Source organism: Acinonyx jubatus, chromosome D4, assembly GCF_027475565.1.
Source record: "Acinonyx jubatus isolate Ajub_Pintada_27869175 chromosome D4, VMU_Ajub_asm_v1.0, whole genome shotgun sequence".
Lineage (NCBI taxonomy): Eukaryota > Metazoa > Chordata > Mammalia > Carnivora > Felidae > Acinonyx > Acinonyx jubatus.
The window spans coordinates 63,419,001-63,442,772 of NC_069391.1; the positions used below are offsets into that span (position 1 = coordinate 63,419,001).

At 36.5% G+C, this 23,772-nt stretch overlaps 1 protein-coding gene and 1 non-coding gene across 5 annotated transcripts in view; both read right to left on the reverse strand.

Annotated features, from left to right (window-relative positions):
* Positions 1 to 23,772, reverse strand: part of ERCC6L2 (ERCC excision repair 6 like 2) — a 139,971-nt gene that overhangs the window by 32,521 nt on the left and 83,678 nt on the right. For 3 of the 4 annotated variants that reach the window (XM_053205165.1, XM_015068299.3, XM_053205167.1), the window contains exons 13-17: positions 20,841 to 20,940; positions 13,505 to 13,657; positions 8,651 to 8,731; positions 5,943 to 7,107; positions 2,339 to 2,493 (exon numbers count right to left, since the gene is read on the reverse strand). In XM_053205165.1, coding sequence (XP_053061140.1) covers positions 2,339 to 2,493; positions 5,943 to 7,107; positions 8,651 to 8,731; positions 13,505 to 13,657; positions 20,841 to 20,940 — 1,654 coding nt within the window. The remainder of the gene's footprint in view (positions 1 to 2,338; positions 2,494 to 5,942; positions 7,108 to 8,650; positions 8,732 to 13,504; positions 13,658 to 20,840; positions 20,941 to 23,772) is intronic. The other variant, XM_053205164.1, reaches the window with a different exon arrangement.
* LOC113596158 (U6 spliceosomal RNA) lies at positions 8,843 to 8,948 on the reverse strand. Its single transcript, XR_003416899.1, has one exon. It is a non-coding gene; the product is annotated as a U6 spliceosomal RNA (small nuclear RNA).

Sequence of the window (23,772 nt, forward strand, 5' to 3'; positions counted from 1 at the left end):
CATATTAGAAATCCTAGAGGATGAATATTACAACTTGTTTCTCAGTAAGAAATGTGCCTCACTCTGCAAATCACTGTGAAGAGACAAAGTTCCTGATGAGATTGTGCTGTCGCCCTCCAGAATTTGGGGGCTAAAAAAGATTCAGAACTACTGGTATTAAAGGCAAAGCATATTTCTAGCATTTTCATTTTTATAACTTTCCTGAAGAAGTTTCCAAAGGGATATTTTATTTTATATGTAGGGGGTTGCTTCTCAGGTCCATTGTGGGAAGAATCATATGAGGCTGCAAATTTCTTCTCTGAGAAATATGTAAATAAACTAGCAACCAATATCCAATTAAATTATTTCATTGACATCTACTATAGGGGTTTGCCAAATTATGTGACATTTTCACATTAAAATTTGTTTGGATAAGGACATGATTTAAAAAAAAAAAAGGTATGGTTGGAAAAAAAAGCCCTAATAAAAAATCAGTTGTCTATTTAAGAAATTCTGCTGGCTCTAATACAGCCAATTTCTGGCAAACACAGCATATTGCTGATTAGTTTTTTCAGATAGTTCCTACAAGATAGGCAAAGTAGAGAAATGTTCCCTACAGTGTTGGTTGAGAAATGGTATCTAGATGAAACGAGAATATAAAAAAGCAGCACACTTGGGTCATGAAACTATACCTTCATGCATTGCATTGTCCCTTTGGATTACAATAAAAAATGCTAAAAGCACGGTCTTCCAAAATCTGTTATTTACATTTACTCCAAGCATATTATAAGACAACTGGCTGTTCACTAGATCATTCAATGTCCTCATTTAAAATTCCAGGTGACAAATTTCCTCAAATTAAGTGCTTGGAAGAGAGTTTTCCTCCTCCCTAGAAGAGCTAGCTTCCCCCCCCCCCCCCCACCTTTTTCTTAAGGACAACCATTTAGCTCAGTGTTTCTCAGCAGGGTGCTATGGCATTTTGAGCAGAACAATTCTTGGCATGTGGGATGGCCCTTCCCACTCCCCCACCCACAACAGCCATTTAGTATCCCTGGCCTTCAGATATTAATGCCAGTCGGGCACTCAGTCACTGTGACCACCCAAAGTGCCCACACACATTTCCAAATGCAGTAGTTGAGAAAACACTAAATGGTTTACTTCCTTTGTTTTGTCTACCAAGAAACTCGATCAAATTTGTCATTAAAAAAAAAAAAATATCTAGGTAAGAACACTATGTCTTATATATCTGCATTCTAACTTTCTTTCAGTCCTGAACTTCCAGTTTAATTTGTATTTTCCTTGGTTCTGAATTTCATTTTGTATTCTGATTTTATTGTTAAGACAATCCAAATTCTTTGTGGAACCAGAGGAGGAACAAATAAATAAAGACAGCTTGACAGTTCAGAGGCATTCTCCCCTACCCCTTCATTCTTCAAAGTAGAACTAACTAGAAACAAAGTATGTATCCTTGTTACATACAGTACCCACTTTTAACTCCTACAGGTAAAGTGGTAGAAAAACTAATCCTCAGATACTCAGCTTAGAAATAAAGAACAGCAAGCCAAAGAGAAAAAAATATTTTTCAGACATTTGATGAAAGTGACTATGTGTAAATGAAATACATTTACGTAAAGCCTTATTTTTATATAACAGCAATTTTAAATGAGAAAATCATATAGAAAGTATTTATTACTTTTAACATTATATGAATCCTTTTGCTAAAAATATAAATTCTGTATGCAGCTAGTTCTTCCATGTGTGTCTTTATGTAGGGTGAAACACTTTGAAGGGCATCTAATTATACACTTCTCTTTTTCTGTATGAGCAGAAGTGGTTTTGGTTCTGATTTAACTGCATGATCCCCTCAGATTTCTCAGTTTTTAGCAATCTTTTATTGGGGGGATAATTCAACATTATTAGGCATTTAGATATAGATTTGCCTTTTATTATTTATTTAAAAACATTTTTTAAATGTTTATTTATTTTGAGGCAGAGTGCAAGCAGGGGAGGGGCAGAGAGAGAGGAAGACACAGAATCCAACGGAGGCTCCAGGCTCTGAGCTGTCAGCACAGCACTCAACGTGGGACTTGAACCCACGAACTGCAAGATCATGACCTGAGCCAAAGTTGGATGTTTGACCAACTGAGCCACCCAGGCACCCCTAGATTTGCCTTTTAATATAAAACATAATTTAGTGACTACAGTGCTCCAAATGGTGTTCTGTTTTTCATACTTATTTGTATGTCACTTATAGTCTAAGTAGCTACTTTCGAGGGAGTATTTAGAGAAGATCCTATGAAGTAACTTCTATGAAGATGAGATTAAATACTAAAGATGTCTGTACCCTATGTTCTCTTACCTTAGAAGTGCAAACGGCTATGTTAGCAGGAAGCTGGGAAAACTGCTTCAATTCAAAGACATCACGTGCTGCCCATCGGCTCATGTGATTTTCAGCTTTGCTTGATCCAATCACATTCTGGTTTGAGTGAATATAAGCCACTTCCTGAACGCCATCTAGGAGGTAATTGATGTTTATTAAGTGATGTCTCGTTGTGAAGCAATATGGTTGCGCATATATTTTAAAAATTATCAGCAATACCACTAAAAAGAGGTTATGCTTTATTTTTTATCCTCAAGAAAAACGCTGAATCAGTATGTTAACATCACAATATTCTTTAAAAAAAAAATTGAAAAGAGAAAGAGTCCTAATATATTGGTCTAGGTTATCTTAGAAATGACTTTTCATTCTCATCTATATGAGAACTTCTGAGATTAGGTAAAAATCTTTTGATTTAAACCTGAAATAAGGGGTTTTGGTGAAGAGAAAAGTCATGGTGAAGGGTCATCTCTATGGATTTGTTGTTTCTGTTGATTTAAAAATTCTTTTACTAATTTAAACAGCAGTCTAGCCTCATCTATCTAGCAATGGAGTGGAAGAGTGAGGTTTGTGACCAGGAGTTTCATTTGGTTGGCTTTGTTCAGTTTTACTCTTTGTATTCTGTCTTTTTTGTACATATGCCCAGAGAATGTCAAGATTGGGAGCTTTTTAGGGAATGAAAAAAATTAACTGACAGCTTTTATCTGAAAGAAGTTTAAAAAATGGCTACAGTTTTTATTGCTTTGCTTCTAGGTACCTATAACTTACTTTTAAATTGTGGTCCTAAAAAAGAAGGCTAGAACTGAGGTCTGTAAAGGCTCCTACAAACATCCCTGGCAATGAACCTCAGTTTTGACCTTCAACACTTGTGCTGTTTCAGTCTTGAACCTCTCTCAACCCAAATTGGCAATCACAAGAAAACAAGATGTTGTTAAATAAGGTAGCTAAAAGGGCAACTAAGATAAAATTCTCCCTAAATTTCAAAACATCAGGTAGCGTGTATGGCAACAATTAAAAAACTCCAGAAGGAGTCAAGGATTCTTCTGGTAGAACATTTACTCCGATTTCTTAATTTTGATGACATGTTTTATGCATTATTCAAAATAGCATTAGTTCCACACTACTGACATCTTTTACACAGTAAAAAACAAAAACAAAACTCAGTTGATCTTTTACAGAACGGTTTCTGCAATAATTCCTCAAACCTAAATATAATTGTAGCACACACACCAAAGGACAGTCCAGTACTTAGTTACAAGGGTACCAAAAAATATATCAAATCGAACTTTTGAATAACCACAAAAGAAAGCTTGCTTTGTAAATAAGTCAAATACCTATGATTAAAGTTTTTACATCAAACTATCCTTGCTTATATATCAGCTTCTTTCACATAGTGTTTTTGGGAATGAGTCAGATACTTTTAAAAGCAGCGTTAACTCTTAAAATGACTAAACAGGTTCTCAGCAGATGGTGGTGGCAGGGGACACAGTTTTTCAATCTCCCTGAATCCCTACATAGAATGGACAGCAATGAGTCAGCAAAACAAAAGGCCATGCACAACACATACAACGAACTAAGATGACAAGATAACCCCCCATAGTTTGCCCTAAAATACAAATAGATGGGGACAATCCACCAATAGTACACCGTGCACAGCATCAGGGTGTGTGTGAAGGAAGCAACAGGGTGGCGTGTGATGAATTTGAAAATAGGAGAGCCTAGAACACCCAGCAGGTGTTCCCCGGAAAGCACAGTGAGCCACTTACTGTGAGTAGCTGAATCTGGGTTTTCCATTCTTTAAAGCTGAGTGGGTACAGGGGGCTTATGAAAAGAAGGCCTGAGAGAATGAAGCAAACTCGCTCTGAGGAACCCCCAAACTGACCCACCAGGGCTCCCAGGTCAGGCCCACACAATGAAGAAAACTGCTGGGAGGGAGTCAAAATGTGCAGGGCAGGAAGATCAGGAAGGGGGGAAAGAGAAGGCCTAGAGTGGAGCAGTGGGCAGGGATAGAGGCAGGAAATCCCACCACGGTTTTGAGCACTGCACAAAAAACCAGTTATGGATCTTTGTGAAACTGGAAAAGATTTCCTAAATTCTGCCTCACTTAAAAAACTCAGGGAAAATACTGTCTATGAAAATGAGCAAGAGGGTCAAATATCATAAAAATTATTACAAGAGAAAAAAGAATAAGCAGCAGAATGAAAACATGCCAGAAACATGTGCTCACAAAGCAGATTAAAATTGTAATTTCAAAACAGGTAACAGACATTAAGAAAATGGTAAGACACAGGAACCAACAACATTAAGTCATAATTAGAATAACTCAGAAATGGGTGACAGGACTCAGGAAAAATTTAGAAGTTAAAAAAAATTCAGAAATGAAGACAACTAGAAGGAACACAGAGGGAATTAACACAACTACTGCTTTCAGAGAATGGAAGGGTATTTTTAAAAAGCAGAAGGAAACAAAAAAAAAAGAAAAGAAAAAGGGCTTGAGATAATGTGACAAATACTGAAAACAGGTAAAGAAAGTTGAATATTTGAATACCAGGTGTCTCTGAAGCAAAAGGCCAAAGCAAAGGAATAGAAAAAGTAAGTAAAAATACTAGTACTAGAAAGCTTTCCTGATATAAAACCCGAGTTGAAACTACATTATGACAATCTTGACCCAAGAATAACCAACAGTGCCAGGGTCTGAATGTCTTTAGGAGATAATTAGGTCATGAAGGTGGAGCCCTGATGAATGGGACTAGTGCCCTTGCAAATAGAGACATAAGAGAGGTGAGTTCTGTCTCCACTAGGTGAGGACACAGCAGCCTTCTTTAGACCAGGATGAGGGCCCTCACCAAGAACCTGACCATGCTGGCATCCAGATCTTGGACTTCCAGCCTTCAGAACTATGAGAAATAAATGCTTAAGCCCCCCAGCCTGTAGTAGTTTGTTATAGCAACTTGAACAAAGACAAACATTCAAACACAATCTGGTAAATTTACTAGGCAAGAATGAAAAGAAAAAAATTCCTTGGGTATCAAGGGGGAAGAAAAATGACGTGATAGGAAACTTCATGGCAAAAGAAAATGAAGCCTCATGTTAAAATACTTCAGAAAAAGAAAGTGTGAGTCAATGATTTCATATCTGGCAAAAATGACTTTTAAGTATAAAAGGGCATAAATAGTTATCAACAGGAATCTCAGGGAATATTATTCTCATGAGCACTTCCTGAGGGAGCTACTAGAAAATAAGCTTCTGACGAAATTGACAGGAGAGACACTGACAGAAGGACTGAAGAGGAGCACTAAATTTATAGTTACCTACAGGTCAAAACTAAATGAAGTCTGGTGGGGGGACGGGGACGGTGATTCAGATGGGGCACATGGAGGGAGTCCTGGGGTGGATGACAAAGTTCTCCATCTTGACCTAGGTGGTCTTCCCTTTATCCTGCCACCCCCCATGTCCTCATTTGCACCTCAGTGTAGCATCTTGATTATAGAGCTGTTTTACAAGCTAATTTAAGAAACTTTCCCAGAACTATTTGATTGCACAAAACAAATATGTAACATAAAGTTTTCAAAATGTCTATAGTTACCTAAAAATTTATCCATTGATTCATACATTTGGTCTTGATTGACAACTCTCTCATTTGAAAATTGCATTGATTGTTTTGGCATAAAAGTGCTATTTTTCTTATGGCTAGGTAATTTTGAAGAGAAACCGACCCTATCTTTTAGAGTTTTTCGTGTATGGCTCTGTTTAGAGAAACTGATGTGGCGAACAGTTAAATCATCATCTGAGGATGAAAAATCATCGATAGCCTGAGAGCTACAATCCCCATCTGCTGCATACAGTTGATTTGTTTTCTTCATGGTTTTAGGACAAGTGTGAAGCTCCTTTTTATCTTCCTTTTTTCTCTTAAACCTCAAAGAACTAGTAGGTCTTTGCTTTCTTGCTCTTGACTCAGAGAAAATTTCAATGTCATCAGACTCGTCACTAATATCACTACTGCCTTTTCTCCTCATAATAGATTTCAGGGTCACATTCTCAGGGTTTAATTGTTTTGAAATTAGGCTATTTCCTTTGACATCAGTCTTTCTATCATCCCCATTATTTCTTATTTCAACAGGATGTTCTGTTTCAGAACCTTCAGATCCATCCACGAGTGGCTTAAACTTTACACCATTCTTGGGGCATCTCTGAGTTTTATACTGTGTGGGAAAGATGACATCACTATCTTCTGATTCTGTGACGTTCTGTAAAATGTGATGGTGGTCAGCTGTATTTTTTAAATTGTTGCCATCATCAGACTCAGAAGAAATATTTTGTTCTAAAATGTTCTGACTTTTATCAAAGACATATTTTTCATTTGGATTTAGGACGTTAGCTAACCTCTGATATTTTGAAGTACCAAGAGAGTCACGACTTTTCTGATAACTAACGTCTTTGGCTTCTGTTGAAAGACGTATGGGCTGTTCATCAGGACTTTCATCATCAGAGGCAATATTTCCATCACTTTCCTCAACTGTATTACATTTTGTTTCAAACAATTTAGAGAAACCACACTGGAGTAAGGTAAGCTGTCCAGGAGGACCTGAAGCTTTGCTTGAGTCAGAGGCTTTCTTTTTAGCAGTCTTTATTCTTGAGCTTCCCACTGATTCATCATCACTAAAATCACTGCAGAGATTACATGCTTCTTCTGTCGGCAACTCTGCAGGCTGCTCCAGACCTCTGTGTTCTTGACAGTCAGGGTCTCTAGGCTATAAAAGAAGCAGTCACAGAAACGTTAGAAAATGTCCAGATAATATCAAATCTATCATACTGCAAGGGAATGAAATTTGGATGGAAGATAACTTATGTACTAATATACCACTTGGTATTTTTTAAAAGCACAACATTTAATAAATAAATGTAAAGGATTTAATATTACAGTCTGGTACACTCTTTTTTCAAGTTGAATAACTTTCCAAAATAAAAGTTTAGAATATGACATAATCAAGTTATCTATAAGGAAAAAACAGAACAGAGCAGTCAGCTTCTAAGATGCAGGGACTGATTCTGGTCTCAAAAGTAAGAAGTACACAACTCATTGTTTTCCATGGTCCAGCACATACTTCCAACCATATTTTAAGAAAAAAATAAATTTTCAGGCATTAACAAAGTAAAGGATTCACAACTGGAAAATGGTTCTAATAGATTAAAAATAAGATCTGATAGGATCCTGCCCATCAGAAATAAAGAAAATATTTTAGATATTTTGAAGTAAAATTTGCTACAAATTTAAATCCAGTATTTATTATTTTTACATCAATTGGAGCTAAATACATCCTTCACTTTCCTAAAGCTGAGGCTTTATTAGTAAACAATTTGGAGAAACTATTATGCAGTAATTACTCCTTTTTAGAAATCCAGTAATACATTTGATGTTTGTATATTTCTATAAAGTTAGAAAAACATTCACCGATATTCCAAATCACTAAGCTGGTATGAATTTACACTTAAATTCCTAAATGCAAGAAAAACCCAGCAAGAACATAAACAAAATAAGAAAAAACCTTCTACATGTACATTCTTTACTTCTGAAGAGGGCTTATGATGATAATATAGAGTTTGTAGTATGTGAGATGATAAACTACCAGAAAGATCACAAGATCAAGGATGCAAATAAAATAAAATATCTGTCAGAGAGTAATTCTGATGTTTGGATTTAATAATCTTAAACACACAATGATTACTATTTTTCTATTTAATTTGTTGTTTAATTAATAATTAGTTAGGTTTGATTGGCATATTTAATTTTGGATTTACAGTTTGGTATAGTTAAAATTCTAGTATGGATGCAAATGACTGGTGATTGTTCCCGAATGTGTTCTTATGATACGAAATGTTAAATTAGCCTAAATTATTTTTTAAAGATTTTTAAGTTTATTTTTAAAACAGAGAGAGAGAGAGAGAGAGAGAGGGCATGTGAACGCACAGGGGAGGGGCAGAGAGAGAGGGGGACAGAGGATCTGCAGTGGGCTCCGTACTGAAAGTAGAGAGCCCAACGGGCTGGGCTCAAAATCACAAACCGCGAGATCATAACCTAGCTGAAGTCAGATGCTTAACTGACTGAGCCACCCAGACGCCCCAAATTCACCTAAACTATTAATTTTACTGATCGTCTGCTTTGTATCCTCAACTTTTTTTTCAAAGACTTTTTTCTTTACACGTTGAAAAATAAAGAAAAAGGAAAAATAGCTTAAAATTATTCCAGTACATGTTTTATAGCAGTTGTAGGCTACAGATTAAAAAATTGCTTACCGTTTCTTGTTTGTGTACTGGAGGCTCCTCTTTCAACCATGTTGTGGCTGTCATGATCCCTGCTTCCACTTTGCCTTCTCTCTAAAAGAATGCAAGAGAATTGTAAAATATGGGGTAAAAACAACCAAATAAACAATAGCGATGGCAGCTAAAGCTTAGGATTAACTGAGAGCAGCTTGCTTTAGCTCTGTCTCTAACACGAAATGCTTCAGAAATTGGTGTGCCATCCTTGTGCAGGTCTATGCTAATCTTCTCTGTATTGTTCTAATTTTAGTATATGTGCTGTCCAAGTGAGCACTGCTTTAACTTTCTCTCTTAAGTTTTTTTTTTTAATTTATTTTTTGAGAGAGAGAGAGAGAGAGAGAGAGAGAGAGAGAGAGAGAGAGAGAGAGAAATGTGAGCAGGGGAGGGACCGGGAGAGGTGGACAGAGGATCCCAAGTGGGTTCTGCACTGACAGCCTGACAGCAGTGATCCTGAAGCTGGGCTCAAACTCACAAACCATGAGATCATTACCTGAGCCAAAGTTGGATGCTCAACTGACTGAGCCACCCAGGCGCCCCTATTTCAGCTTTCTTAATGTTATTTTTCCATTTTGTTAATTAGTATAAACTCATATATAGTTTATAAAACATTTTAAAATGCTCATAATTTTAGGTAGTACAGAGGTACAGTGGAAGTGTGCTGGGCTCATAAAGTACACTTATTTCTTGTATTAAAGCTTCTTTTTAAGTTAGAAAATAATACCTTCCAGCCAACTCCACTAAAAGTTCTGGTACAGGAGGGAGAATGAAAACAATGTTACATATTTACCCAGTAACAATATCCATAGTAACTATGTCTACACAATAGCTAAGGTAAGGACATATTAACAACATTTCAAACACTACAGATAATGTTGAATATTGGGAATTTGATATTCTAGCCTATATTGCTAATGTATTTATTTAGTTCATATTCATTAAAATTTATTTTATTCATTTAGTTCATATTCATTAAAATGTTTATTGATTCCTTCAGTGTAACAGACATCAAATGAAAAGGACCATCTAATATGAAACTAAAAAAAAAAAAGATCTTAATTGTGTAACAGGCTTGCTACATCCTTTGGGAAAGTATTTATGCTTTTAAAGCTTTTGGTGTATCATTCAGCAAAGATATTTAATGGAATAGATTCTAGAATATTAAATTCTCCTTCAAAAGGAAATCAATTTATTTTTCTATTTAAGGCTCTGTTTACTGAACAAGGGGAAATAACCACTACCATCACCTGAGTTACAAATGCCCAACTTACAGATACGCATATGTACCGGTGGCATGATTCCAGCCACCTGGTATCCAGGGCAACAAGTGAGAATCTCCCCTACAGAACTCTGGAGAAGATAAATAGTTTGTTGAGATATTTTCTCTCAATGCCTAGAGGCTGTTACTGCAAGGGAGGTGGGCGGGCGGGGGAGGGGGTCTGCTTCCCAGTACTGCCTTTATTCTTTCAACAGAAGCCAAATGGCTATAACACATGGAACAGGGAGCACCAGAAATCCTCAATCCTGTTGCAACCCTCTTGTGAAAGGTAAATGGCAACTCTGGTCTTTTGTTTCTCAGGCCAACCATGTTGGTATCATCCTTAACTCCTCTTTTTTTCTCAGACCCTATACCTAATCCATCAGCAAATCCTGTCAGCGACACCTGAGTAATATATTCAGACTCCAATCACTTCTCACACCATCTACCATGATCCCTCTAGTCCAAATCACCATCATCCCTTGGCTAGATTATTGCAGTATCCTCCTACCTGGCATTTTGCTTCTGCTTTTGTACTTTGATAGCCTAATTTGTAATATTTAATCTAGATGTATAGGTCAGACTATGTTTCTCTTCTGTTCAGAACCCTCTAATTGCTTTTTGTCTCACTCAAACTCAAAGTTCTCACGTGGTCTGGCTTCCTCTCATCTCTCCGGCCCCATCTCTTGCTCTCTTGTTCACTCCACTCCAGCCACTAGGGCCTTCCTGCCGTTTTGAAATTATGCTGGACATGTTTGTCCTGCGGGGCTTTTGCATTTGTTCCTCTACGTAGAATACATCTTCCTCCTGCCATCTCCTCAAAGAATCAGTTGCAACCTCACAGTGAGCGCTTCCTTGGCTACTCCATCTAAAACCACAATGCTCTTTCCTTGACAGTCTCCCAATTTCCCTTCCCTGCTCTATTTTTAAAAATTAGGATACAATTTACATATAACACTGTGTACGTTTAAGGTGTATAACGTGTTTTGATACTTTTATATATTGCCATATGATTACCACCATAGTTTTAGCTAACACCTCTATTATGCCATAGAATTAGCATTTCTTTTTTGTGGGGAGAACATTTAAGATCTAGTCCATTAGCAATTTTGAAACGTATAATACAGTGTTATTGACTATAATCACAATGCTGGGCATTCGATCTCCAGAAGTCATTCATCTTCTACCTGCTCTATTTTTACCTTCAGAGCCTGTCATCATAATAAACTCTATGCATCATGATTTTTTCTGCTTATTTGTTTCCCCAAAATAGAAGGTAAGTTTTTTCAGTGAGTAGAGCTTTTTGTCTAGTTCATTCATTTCTGTATGCCTAGCTCTATGATATATAGTACTTGACACTTGGCATACACTCAGTAAATATTTGTGAAATTAGCTCTCAATATCTGTCTCTAAAGCGGGACCATGACAAAGATAACAAAGTTAGTGCAAAGTAGAACTAAGCTGCCTGGACACTTGGTGGGATGAGCACTGGGTGTTGTATGTAAGTGATGAATCACTGGGTTCTTCTCCAGAAACCAATACCACACTGTATGTTAACTAAATAACTTGAAGTTAAGTGAATAAATGAAAAAGAAAAAAACGAAAAAACCAAAACTAACCAACCAAATGAAAAAAAAAAAAAAAGAACTGTCTGGAAATCATCAGGTTAAAAGTGTTCTATAAATTAAAATTTCTACATCTTAAAACATTTTAAAAGGGATTTTCTACAGCCTTTAAAAATTAAAAATGTCCCACAGGAAGTAAAATAATTATTTTACTTTGTGATATATGCTTCCATTATACAGGGCTTAGAATATTTTAAAACACTGTTTGGCCAAAAGCAGCATGAATCTAATGAGGCCTGAATAATTTTGCTATTTATTGTTTATTTATTTATTTTACTTTATTTTTTTAGAGCAAAAGACTTCCCTGTAAGCACCTGGCCTGAATAATTTTAAATTCTTACTCAACAAATATCGCGGTGCTGATAATGTGCCTGGCAAGAAGTTAAGCACATTTTGCCACAAGAAAAATGTAAGACATGGACAGTCCTGTCATTAGTCAACAATCCTGGAGGAGAAACAAGATATACTTAGGACAACCAGAAAACAAGCGAACATCCCATTTAATAACTTGACATACTGAATGTCTTACTTAACATTTGCTTGAGGAATAGGCTGCTATTCTGTTAAAATAGAGGACTCAACTATTTGATAAATAAGAGAAAACAGGAGAAGTAATATAATGCTAACATATTTTATAGATAATAATTTCAAATGGAAAACACAAATACAAGTTGGTATGTTGGGTAGTACTCTGAGATGGAAGTAGGATCTGAGGGGTGGCCTGGAATACTGGAATACTAACAAGGCTACTGATTATAAAAGAGAAATGGGAAAGAAGAAGTCCATGAAATAGACAGCATACTCAAAACAAGAAAAAGACAGGGGGACTTTATTTTTATTTATTTATTTATAAGTAATCTCTACACCCAACGTGGGCCTTGAACTCATGACTCTTAAGATCAAGAGTCGCATGCACTTCTGACTGAGCCAGACAGGCAACTCAAGACAGGAGGACTTTAAATGGGCCACTCAATTCAAATCAAATAGTTACTATAAAATAAAAATTCAGCAGTATACACCAGACACTGTGTAATAGTTGCAATATTCACAGAATACATACACGTCTTCCTCTTAGCCATCTTGCTTACCATGCTTATTGATGTTACATGTTCATTATGTAAGTGTTCTCTTTCACCTCTCATCAAGATGGTCTACGTTCTTTAAGGACAGGGACCAATAACTGTTTTATGAAACTCACTAAATCAAGCAAGTACGTGAAGCTTTTGAAAAGCTAAGGGAAACATCCTTGAGTTTTCTGAGGCTCATTTTCCTCATCTATATGAAAAGGAAGATGATACATATGATATTCTAGGATTTTATGATACTCATATCAACATCAACTGGAAAATAGGTTAATATCTATAGTATTCTGGTATATCAAAGAATTTAAGCAATTAAAAAAAAGATATAAATTTCTGTTTGAAGAATAAGAAACATCTGTATGCTAAGGATGAACACAACTGGGAGAGTTTGAAATATTGGTGTGGAATTTTTATTGGGAACAGAAAACAAAAATCTCCATGAGACATGAGAGTGCATCTCAGGGAGTATTTGGTAACTTTTAATCAAAACACATTTTATAATTTTGTTTATTTAGGAAAGTCTCTCTCTCTCTCTCTCTCTTTTTTAAGTTCCTGACTTAGCAGCTGTTTTCAAAACACTACATTTCTCTCTGCCAGTCTGAAAATGGTCTTGGGAGGTCATACTATGTACTATATGTATCTGTATTTGTGTGCAGACATTACTTATAACTATGCATGGGGAAATCTTAGTTTTGAGGTACAATAATTCATTTCCTATTTCTAAAAGTAGAAATTCTAAACACAAGGCATTTTTTACAAGAAAACCCCAAAGTTCTTTGAAAAGATACCAGCAGTTATATTTCAAGGTTCCTGTTGGAGAAAATTGTATTTAAAATAGTACTGAAAATGTCAGGCAACAATTTCACACCTCCAGGATGTCCCTTGTAAGACAAGACGCTTGGGACCTTAGTTTGAACAGATTATAAACCCCAAAAAGCTCTCCTCGATGTTCTTTTGATCCTTGAACTGCTTCAAAATATCGCTTGGCATTTTCACTTCCAACCACCACACAGTGAAGTTGCTAAAACAGAAAAAAAACACAAGATATTTTTGAAGTGTTTGCTCCAACAATATGTCAGAATTTCCTGGCATTCTCTGTATATACACAGCTTTAGCTGGAGCAGGCAGAATCTCCTTAGGGAGGAAATTTTATTTTAATTTCGCTGGCAGATGTTGCCATTATGGCGAAATAAATAATAATAAACTGGCCAGTCTTATTGAAGAAGAGATCTTACATTTCCTATTTTATCTGTGTTCTACCAACCGAGTCAAGATCCCATTGCTATGCAATATTCACTTGATGTAAAATGTTTAATGATAAAGGCATGTAATACATCTGAATACACTTTTCTCCTTTCTAGACTCATTACAATAGGAACTACTAAAACTGACAAAAATCATCACTATTTCACCAAAGTTAAATTATAACTTGGTAACTACATGATAACCACATTAGTATCAAACCCTAATTGTAGCCATTGTTATACTGTCAACTAACAGCAAAACCCAATCACTGTTTAGAAACATTTAGGCATCTTTGAAACAATTTGAAATACAGAAGGAATCCTGAAGGACATCTATCACTTTAGTAACATTAGTGTATTTCTTTATTTGCTAGATATTTTGCTAAATATAATCTGATTAACCCCATGTACACTTTAAAATTTCTTGAAAGAAACAAAGAATGCACAGAGTGGAAAATAACTGTAGTCTGTTGTTAATGTAAGGATTAGTAAGAAGTTGCTTTGCACTATACTAAATTACTATAGGCAACTGAAATAATTCTTTTTTTAATTTGAGGGAGTGTGTGTAAGCACGTATGAGTGGGGGAGAGGGGCAGAGGAAGCAGGAAGGGGGGAGAGGGAGAGGGAGAGGGAAGGAGGGGGGGTGAAGCAAAGAGGGAGGGAGGAGGGAGAGAGAGAGAGAAAGAGAAAGAGAGAGAGAGAGAGAGAGAGATTGAGGGAGAGAAAATCTCAAGCAGGCTCCACACTCAGCATGGAGCCCAATGCAACATGGGGCTCAATCCCACAACCCTGGTATTATGACCCTAGCCAATATCAAGAGTCAGATGCTCAACCCACTGAGGTGCCCATAAAATAATTCTTATTAATAATATTTATTTTTTGAATACTTACTACCTGTGTAGCATTTGTACATTCTCTCATTTAATGCCTACAACCCTATAAGACATTGCTATTTTCTTTTTGGAAATAAAGACTAAAGTTTGGAGAAATTAAGTGCCTTCTCACAGCTGTCTAGCCAAGAAGTGTCATTTCTAGGGGCGCCTGGGTGGCGCAGTCGGTTGAGCGTCCGACTTCAGCCAGGTCACAATCTCGCGGTCCGTGAGTTCGAGCCCCGCGTCGGGCTCTGGGCTGATGGCTCAGAGCCTGGAGCCTGTTTCCGATTCTGTGTCTCCCTCTCTCTCTGCCCCTCCCCCGTTCATACTCTGTCTCTCTCTGTCCCAAAAATAAATAAACGTTGAAAAAAAAAAAAAAAGAAGTGTCATTTCTAGAATTTATACCTGGATTTGGCTGAATTCAAAATTTATACTTGTAACAAGTTCTCATCTCCAGGAGTTCCCTTTTATTTTTTACTAAAGAAATTTTTTAACGTTTATTTTTGAGAGAGAGAGAGAGAGAGAGCGCGCGCGCGCACATGCAAGCGAATGGGGGAGGGGCAGAGAGCGAGGGAGACACAGAATCTGAAGCAGGCTCCAGGCTCTGAGCTGTCAGCACAGAGCCCATCGCGGGGCTTGAACCCACAAGCCATGAGATCATGATCTGAGCCAAAGTCGGATGTTCAACCGACTGAGCCACCCAGGTGCCTCCAAGATGTCCTTTTTAAAACAAGACCCTTGAGGGGCACCTGGGTAGCTCAGTCAGTTGAGTATCTGGCTTTGGCTCAAGTCATGATCTCACAGTTTTATGGGTTCAAACCCCGCATCAGATTCTCTGCTGTCAGCACATAGCCCACTTCAGATCCTCTGTCCTCTCTGTGCCTCCCCTGCTCACATGCATGCACACATGTGTTCTCTCTCTCTCACAAAAATAAACATTAAAAAATAATAAAAATAAAACAAGATCCTTGGGACCTTAGTTTGAGGAAGCTTTGAATCAACATCCAAGTTGATCAGTTGGTTTCAATGCCCCAGAAACATGGACTATAGTCCAGGAAATATGGAATCACAACAATAGCAACTGATGTACCTGATAGTCCAGATGATTTCACTCTTTGGTCCTGACTCTTTCTTAAACACTGTATTGTCACACTGCAACTACTTAATGTAATCACCAATTTGTAAGCATTAATCTGAATCTTTAGAAGTTCCCTACTTTATTGCAAAATTTATAAAAGGCACATTGTTTTATACTTAAAAGAAGTTTTTCAAAGTGGCTCCCCTAAAAGTGAAGGTCAGATACATCCATCTGTAGGCTGTTATAAAAAATAGGGTTGGAATTAAAGAAGGGAAGGGGAAAAAGTCAGTAATTGGAAAATGTAGCTTAGTTTCTGGCTTAAGAAAAACCCATTCAAGGATACAAAATGTTTGGATTTCTTCCTAACAACATTCAGGATACGCAAGAGGTAGAAAGAAAAGTAGTGTTCCCCATGTTAAAAAGTCATGGCCCCTTCTTCCATCTTCAAGGCAGTAGCATGGCATCTTCATATAATCCTCTATGACCCCTTGCTTCTGCTGTCACATCTCCTTCTCTCCTTTCTCTGATCCTCCTGCATACTCCCACTCCCTTTAGTGATTACATTGGCCCACCCAGAGAATCCAGGTGGATTTGATGTAGATATCTTTGGGAGAACATTACTCAGCCTACCACCATAAGGACATGCATAATGAATGATGGAGGCTTGACAAATGACACAGAGGCCAGCTTGAAGGGGTTCTCACTGGACAAAACTGAGACAGTTTGAACACCAAAATACACAGTGATATTCAATAGGTTGTAATGTAATCCATTACTAATATCCCCTGAGTCCAAATATATTAAATAAATAGAAAAGAAGGGCAAGCTCTTTTTTATGGTAGAATAGCAACAAATAAAGAAGGAATCCTGGAAATTAAAAAATCACCATCTGGCAATCATCACAGTGGTGTCGGATTCAGGTGGGTTTCATCAGTGAATGCTAGGGCTGATGGGTACGGGCTTGACAAGGAACAGGATATTGGCATAGTCTCAGAGGATGTCCCCATAAAATACTTACTAAGGGAAAAAATGGTGACTCTGCAGTGAAGAAAGCTGGCAGGCACAAAACTGGTGATCAAGGTTAGCATCACCAATGGTGGGACAGGTCATCACCAGGTGCCTTCTGACCAACGCAATGAGAAGAACATAGAGTCATTTCTGTACTATTCTTGCCAGGGGTTCCTGGCTTGAATCTGGACATGAGGAAACATCAAATGGACCTATTTTAAAAGAGAGCTAACACAAGGAAAGGCCTTACTCTTTTTTTTTTTTTTCAACGTTTATTTATTTTTGGGACAGAGAGAGACAGAGCATGAACGGGGGAGGGGCAGAGAGAGAAGGAGACACAGAATCAGAAAAAAGGCTCCAGGCTCTGAGCCATCAGCCCAGAGCCTGACGCGGGGCTCGAACTCACGGACCGCGAGATCGTGACCTGGCTGAAGTCGGACGCCTAACCGACTGCGCCACCCAGGCGCCCCAAGGCCTTACTCTTTAACACTGTGAAGGTCATGAAAGACAAAGGGGGTTTGGGTAACTAACTACTCCAGTTGAAGAAAACTAAACAGACATGAAAAGAAAAAGTTGGTAACCATGATCCTGGATTGGATCCTGAACCAGAAAGGAAAAAGGAGACAAGAAATTGCCAGGAAAGTTAGTGAAATCTGAATGAGTTTTGTGGTTTACAAGGTAATGTTGTATCAATGTTAATTTCTTGATTTGGATAACTGCATTCTGGAGAGGGTAATAGGGGGACAAAGCAAGTGCAAAACAACACACAAAATTGAATGTTTAGAATGCATAAAACTATTTTTATATGTACATCTAAACAGGAGAGTGTCCTTTGGAGGAAATACACACTAGAGAACTTAGAGGTGATAAATCTGCAACTTTCTCTCAAATGGTTCAGAAAAATAAATAAAGATCATGGCTGAGGGAAAGAGAAAAGCAAACGTGATAAATGTTAACAACTGGGAAATTTGGGTGAAGTTAATTGGGTGTTCTTTGTGGTATTCTTGGACTTCTTCTGCCAATACAAATATATTTCTAAATTACATATATATATATATACACACATATACATATATATATACACACACACACATATATATTCACCTTTCATATATACATGTACACATGTAAAAATGAAAGGTGAATTTCTGAATGCCAAACTTTAGATTATGCTCCAAACATGAAGACAGTTGCTATGTAAGTGATGTTTTTATTTTTTAAAAGTATAAAATGTCTGAATGCATTACCACAACAAATACGAACAAAAACATCAAAGTGAAATTTCCCTTTGAATAATACAGATCATCCTTTATCAGTCTTAGCAACACTGTAATATTTAGGTATATCCTTCTAGATCTTTTTCAGTGCAGTTAGAGCTATTTATATACATATACAGAGATAACTTTATGCATCAACATAACTGATATACTTGTTCTGCAAGTTGTGTTGTGTTGTTTTGTTTTAATCTCACTTAGAAATGTCTTGGAGATCTTGCCAGATCAGTATGTCTGCTCTATAGTTTTTTTTTCTGCTATTGGGTGTATCAGAATTTATGTTACCACTGTTATTATTGGACATTAAGGCTGTTTCTTTTTTCATTTTTTAAACAAATACTAACAATACCAAATATAAATCCTTGTCATCTTTCACTGTGCATATGTGAGAATATTTCTGTAAGGTAGATAGGGAGAACGTACTATGTGTTTTAATATGTTGTGATATTAGCCTGTAAAATCAGTGTACCAAGTTATATTCTTGAAAGTAGTATATGAGTATCTCTGTACAAATACCCTCACCAATAATGAATATCACCGATCTCCCTGCCTCCCTAAACACATACACACACTCACACACAACCTCACTAAGTCTTTGCAGAATATGTGTAACACATTATTATTTTATATTTCTAAATTACAACTGTGGTTAAGCATCTTTTCATATATGGGTTAACCATTTGTGTTTTTTCTTCAATAAAATGCAAAATTATAGTCTTTTTATTGATTTGTGGAAGTTCTTTATGTATTATAGATGCTAATCCTTTGTTTATCATATGTGGAAACTTTCTTCCTAGACACTTTTTAAATTTGGCTTGTTGTTCCTCTCTCATACATAAGTTTCACATCAAAAATGTAGTTAAATTTACAATATCTGCCTTTAAGACTGTATTGGTTTCCTAAGACTGCTTTAACAAAATGTCACAAACTGGGTGGCTTAAAACAATAGAAATTTATTCTTTCACAGTTGTGGAGGCTAAAGGTCTGTAATCAAGATGCTGGCAGGACCACACTCTCTCTGAAGGTTCCAAGTGAAGACCCTTCCAAATGTCTAGTGGTTGCTGCCAATCTTTGGCATTCTTGGTTTGTGGCTGCACCACTCCAATCCTTGCCTCCTTCATCATGTGGCATTCTCCCTCTGTCAGTCTGTATCCAGATTTCCCTCTTATAATGGTATCAGTCACTGGATTAGGCTCCACCCTAATCCAGTATGACCTTATTTTAACTTGATTACATCTGCAAAGACAGACCCTACTTGGTTCAAACGCCAATCTTTCAATCACATCTATTGCCTTTTCCACACACAACTGCCATATTATCTTTATTTGTGCCTACCAAGTTGTATGGCTGAACCTTCCCTAAATGGCTCACACTTAAAAAAATATTTTAATAAGCACCTAAAGCATACAAAGTTCTGAAAACTGACATTATCCTCATCTTCTGAAGCCTTTTTGTTATTAGTAACATATAATAGGCCATCTTATTTCAATAAATGAGTGAGATAAATAGGCAAATGTATATAAAGTAATGGGACTGAGAAAAATTACTACATGATTGAAGAAAGACTCTTACCTGTGACAAGTCCAAGACAGTATTCTAAAGAACTACTCCTAAGATGAAAAGAATAATACCCTACTTTTTCCCAAGATTGGTTAAATATACCTGAACAAAATAATGTTCAAGTAGTTGTGCTATACCCAAGAACAAAAAGATGAAATGTTTCTTATAGAGCTAAGTGCTTTAAGAAAAAACAAAAACTGCTGTGTACAATTCCATTTTTAGAATTAAGAAAATAGCATAAATTTAAGATTGGATCATTCTTAGGTTAACTACCACCACATGTGGCAGATGTTTGCTCTTAAATAGATGCCAACAGAATATATAGGGAGTAATTCAAATTTAACATTTATAATTAAACTTGAGCCTCATTCCAGATCTTCTCAAGTGAGCAATTATAAACTAAATAAATTTTATTTAGAGATATACATGGTGAAGTAATTAATACCGTAAGGATATTAAAGAGTTAATGCAATTTCAGATGAACACTAAAAGCACCAGCACAGTAGTTAATACACTTGTGTTGTATTCCTATAATTCCATTTACTGGGGTATCCCTGGGTCCCAGTTTCATTATGTACAACATGAGATGATTGCATTAGATATCTTTAAGGCATTTTCCCCCAGTTTTCTTCATGTCATGGTACACACGGAAAAGGGTAACATATGAACACCTACCTGGAAAGGTTTCTTAAAGTTGGAAGTCAGTTTAGGTAATCTTGCCGCCCAGAGAGCTGTGTGATCATTGTGTCGGTGCACCTGTGTCCCGCCTGTAGTATATCATTATGTCTTGGCCCACAGGCTGGGAAGCTGTGACCTTGCTACTCAAATTATAGTCTGCAGTAGTGTTGGCACTCCTGGGAGCTTGTTAAAAATTTGAATCTTGGGCTCCACCCAGAGCTACTAAATTAGAATCTGTAGTTTGAACATCCCTAAGTAATTCATGTACACATTAAAGCTCAAGAAGCACTACTCAAAGAAAATTTCAGCTCTAAAATTCAATGAAATTAAGAATCTGTTTTACAGGATTTATTCTACAGTATATTTCATAATCTTATTAAATTCCATATTACAGTTAAAACGAAATTAAAAACATTTTTACACAAATTTCTGGAAGTTTTGATATAGACAAATGTTTACTTCTTAATCTGGAAAAGGGAAATATATTTACCTGCTTGTATACCTGTCGTAAGTACATGATCTCCTCCACAGTTCCCAAAGATATCAGCCTAAACACTTTCACATCCCTGCATTGCCCAATCCTATATGCTCTGTAAAAAGATTTTTAAAAAAGCCAACAAAAAACAAGTGAAGCAAGGTTCAGGAGGTAGCTTTAGGACAAAAAAAAAAAAAATGGAACATTACTAAAATTTTAACTTAAAAAGAAACATATGTGCATATGTTCTATGTTAATTATACCTCAATGACACTGTTTAAAATGGGGGAGGGGAACAGTTAATCAACTGGCAAGCCTACAGAAGTGCAGATTTGCAGCCCTAATTTCACAGAGATTTCTGTCTGAATTCACTCAGTTGACTACCAGCAGCCCAGGTATTTTGACAGGGACTATAGTGCTAATTAAGACAATAATTAGCACTGATTCACCCCACTGGTGAACCATAGATCTAGTCCTGGCAGCTTTTCTCAAGTGAAGGCTTTACTGGATGCTCTGAATGAGGTCACCTGTTTCTAAATACCTGTTACAGTCACAATTTGGGGAATGGGGGTACTGATGTTTGAAACTTAAAATTTGGTGAAAATTTTTGACCTTATAAAGTCTCTCTATGTTGTTGTATCTGATGCTCTCTCTGCCTCCTTCACCCAGGACAGTACTCCCAATAGAAAAGGACTTTACTACTAGAGGGTATCTTGGGGCCCTGCACATCTTGTACCCGAAGAGGGGGATGGGGCCTCCTGTGGCACAGAACAGCCAGGGTAAATTACTGCATTCTCACTTTCATCCTGCAGGCTAGATATAGAGGGGCTCATATAATTCCTTTCTTTCTCACAGTGGATTTGAGTCTTAAAAATTTTTTTAAATGGATCTAAGGAAATGTCTTTTGGGTGTGTGCTCAATTGTTTCGTAAATAGGATAGATTCTGTTAGAATACATATTCTTTACAGACAAAAACCTTACAACATGTTACTTTAGACCTACGCTTCATCAATTTCTGGGTCCATTAAGTAGGGATATGTCAAGTGATGGTCTTTTTACCATGAAAATAAATACTGAGGAACTGTTATACAGTATGGAGGTCAAAATCTTCCTTTCTCTTCTTGGTTCCTCCTGCCAGAGTCAATTGAAGGGCAGGGAGGAAAAGAGAAATGTTGTTCATTTAGTTTTATTGTCAACTAATTTAAACTGAATACCAAAACACAGTACCCTGGGATAAATATTATTAGGTCTTGATATGTTGTTAAGACAAAAGAAAAAAAAGTGAAAATTTTTCTGTGGCTTTCATTAGATTATTTTCCTTGATAGCTGTCAGTGGTGTGAAGCTGGTTAAAAGTGTGGGCTCTGTAAGAGCACATGAATTCAGATCCTGAAATCATTGGCTGTAAACTTCAGGAAGTTACTTCAGTTTGTTGTGCCTCAGCTTCCCCACATGTAAAATGGGTAGGATAACACTGCCTATCCCATAAAAGCTTTGATATCAGGGTAATGCTGGCCTCACAGAATGAACTAGAAAGTGTTCAAGTTTTTGTAAGAGCCTGGGGAAGAATGGTATTAATTCTTTTTTAAATGCTTGGTAGCATTCATCAGTGAAGCCATCTGGTCATGGGTTTCTGTTTGTTGGCATTTTTAATTACTGACTCAATCTTCTAGTTGTTGGTCTATTTATATTTTCTATTCATGTTTCAGTCTTGGTAAGTTATATGATTCTTCAAATTTGTTCATTTCATCTGGATCATCCAATTTGCTGATGTACAACCATTTATAGTACTTATAATCCTTTCTATTACATCAATAGTAACATCTCCTTTTCCACTTCTGATTTCAGTTATTTCAGTCTTCTCTTAGTCAATCTAGCTAAAGGTTTGTCAAGTTTGTTGATCATTTTGAAAAAGAGCTCATGGTTTTGTTGTTTTCTATTGTTTTTAGTCTATTTCATTTATCTCTGTTTTATTCATTCATTCATTCATTCATTTATCTCTGTTTTAATCTTTATTACTTCTTTTTGGTAGCCTTAGGTTTAATTTGTTCTTTTTCTAGCTCCTTAAGGTATAAGGTTGGAGAGTTGATTTCAGACCTTTCTTCTTTTTTAATGTGTTTACAGCTATAAAATTAGCACTGCTTTCACTGCATTGAATAAGTCTGAATATGTTGTGTTTTCCTTTTCCTTTTTCTCAATTTTCTAATTTCTTTTGTGATTTCTTTTTAAAACCATTGGATGTTTAAGAGCATGTTGTTTAATTTCAACATATCTGTGGATTTTCCAGTGTTTCTTCTGCTGTTGATTTCTAATTTCATTCTATTGTGTTTGGAAAAGAAACTATAAGATTTCAATCTTTTAAAATTTATTAACATGTTTTGTAACCTAACATATGCCCTATCATGAAGAATGTTCCCTGTGCACTTGAGAAAAATGTGTAATTTCAACAATCTAAAATTGTTGGAAGGAGAATTCTGTATATGTCTGTTAGGTCCAACTTGTCTATAATGTCATTTGAGTCTTTCTTCCCTTATTGATCTTCTGACCAGATGTTCTATCCATTATTGAGAGTGGAGTACTGAAGTCTCCTACTACTATTGTAGAGTTGTGTACTGCTCCTTTCAATTCTGTCAATGTTTGCTTTATATATTTTACAGCTTGTTTATTTGGTATATTTATGTTTCTAATTGTCATAGCTTCTGGGTGAGTTAAATCAAGAATTATCATTGTATCCTTTGTCTCTTATAACAGTTTTCAATTTAAAGTTTATTTTGTCTGATATTAGAATAACTACCCCTCCTGTCTTTTGGTTACTATTTGGATGAAATATCTTTTTTCATCCTTTCACTTTTAACTCATGCATGTCCTTAAACCTAAAGTGAATGTCTTACAGACAGTGTAAGTTGGCATGCCGTGTGTTGTTGTTTTTAATTTATCCTGCCAATCTGT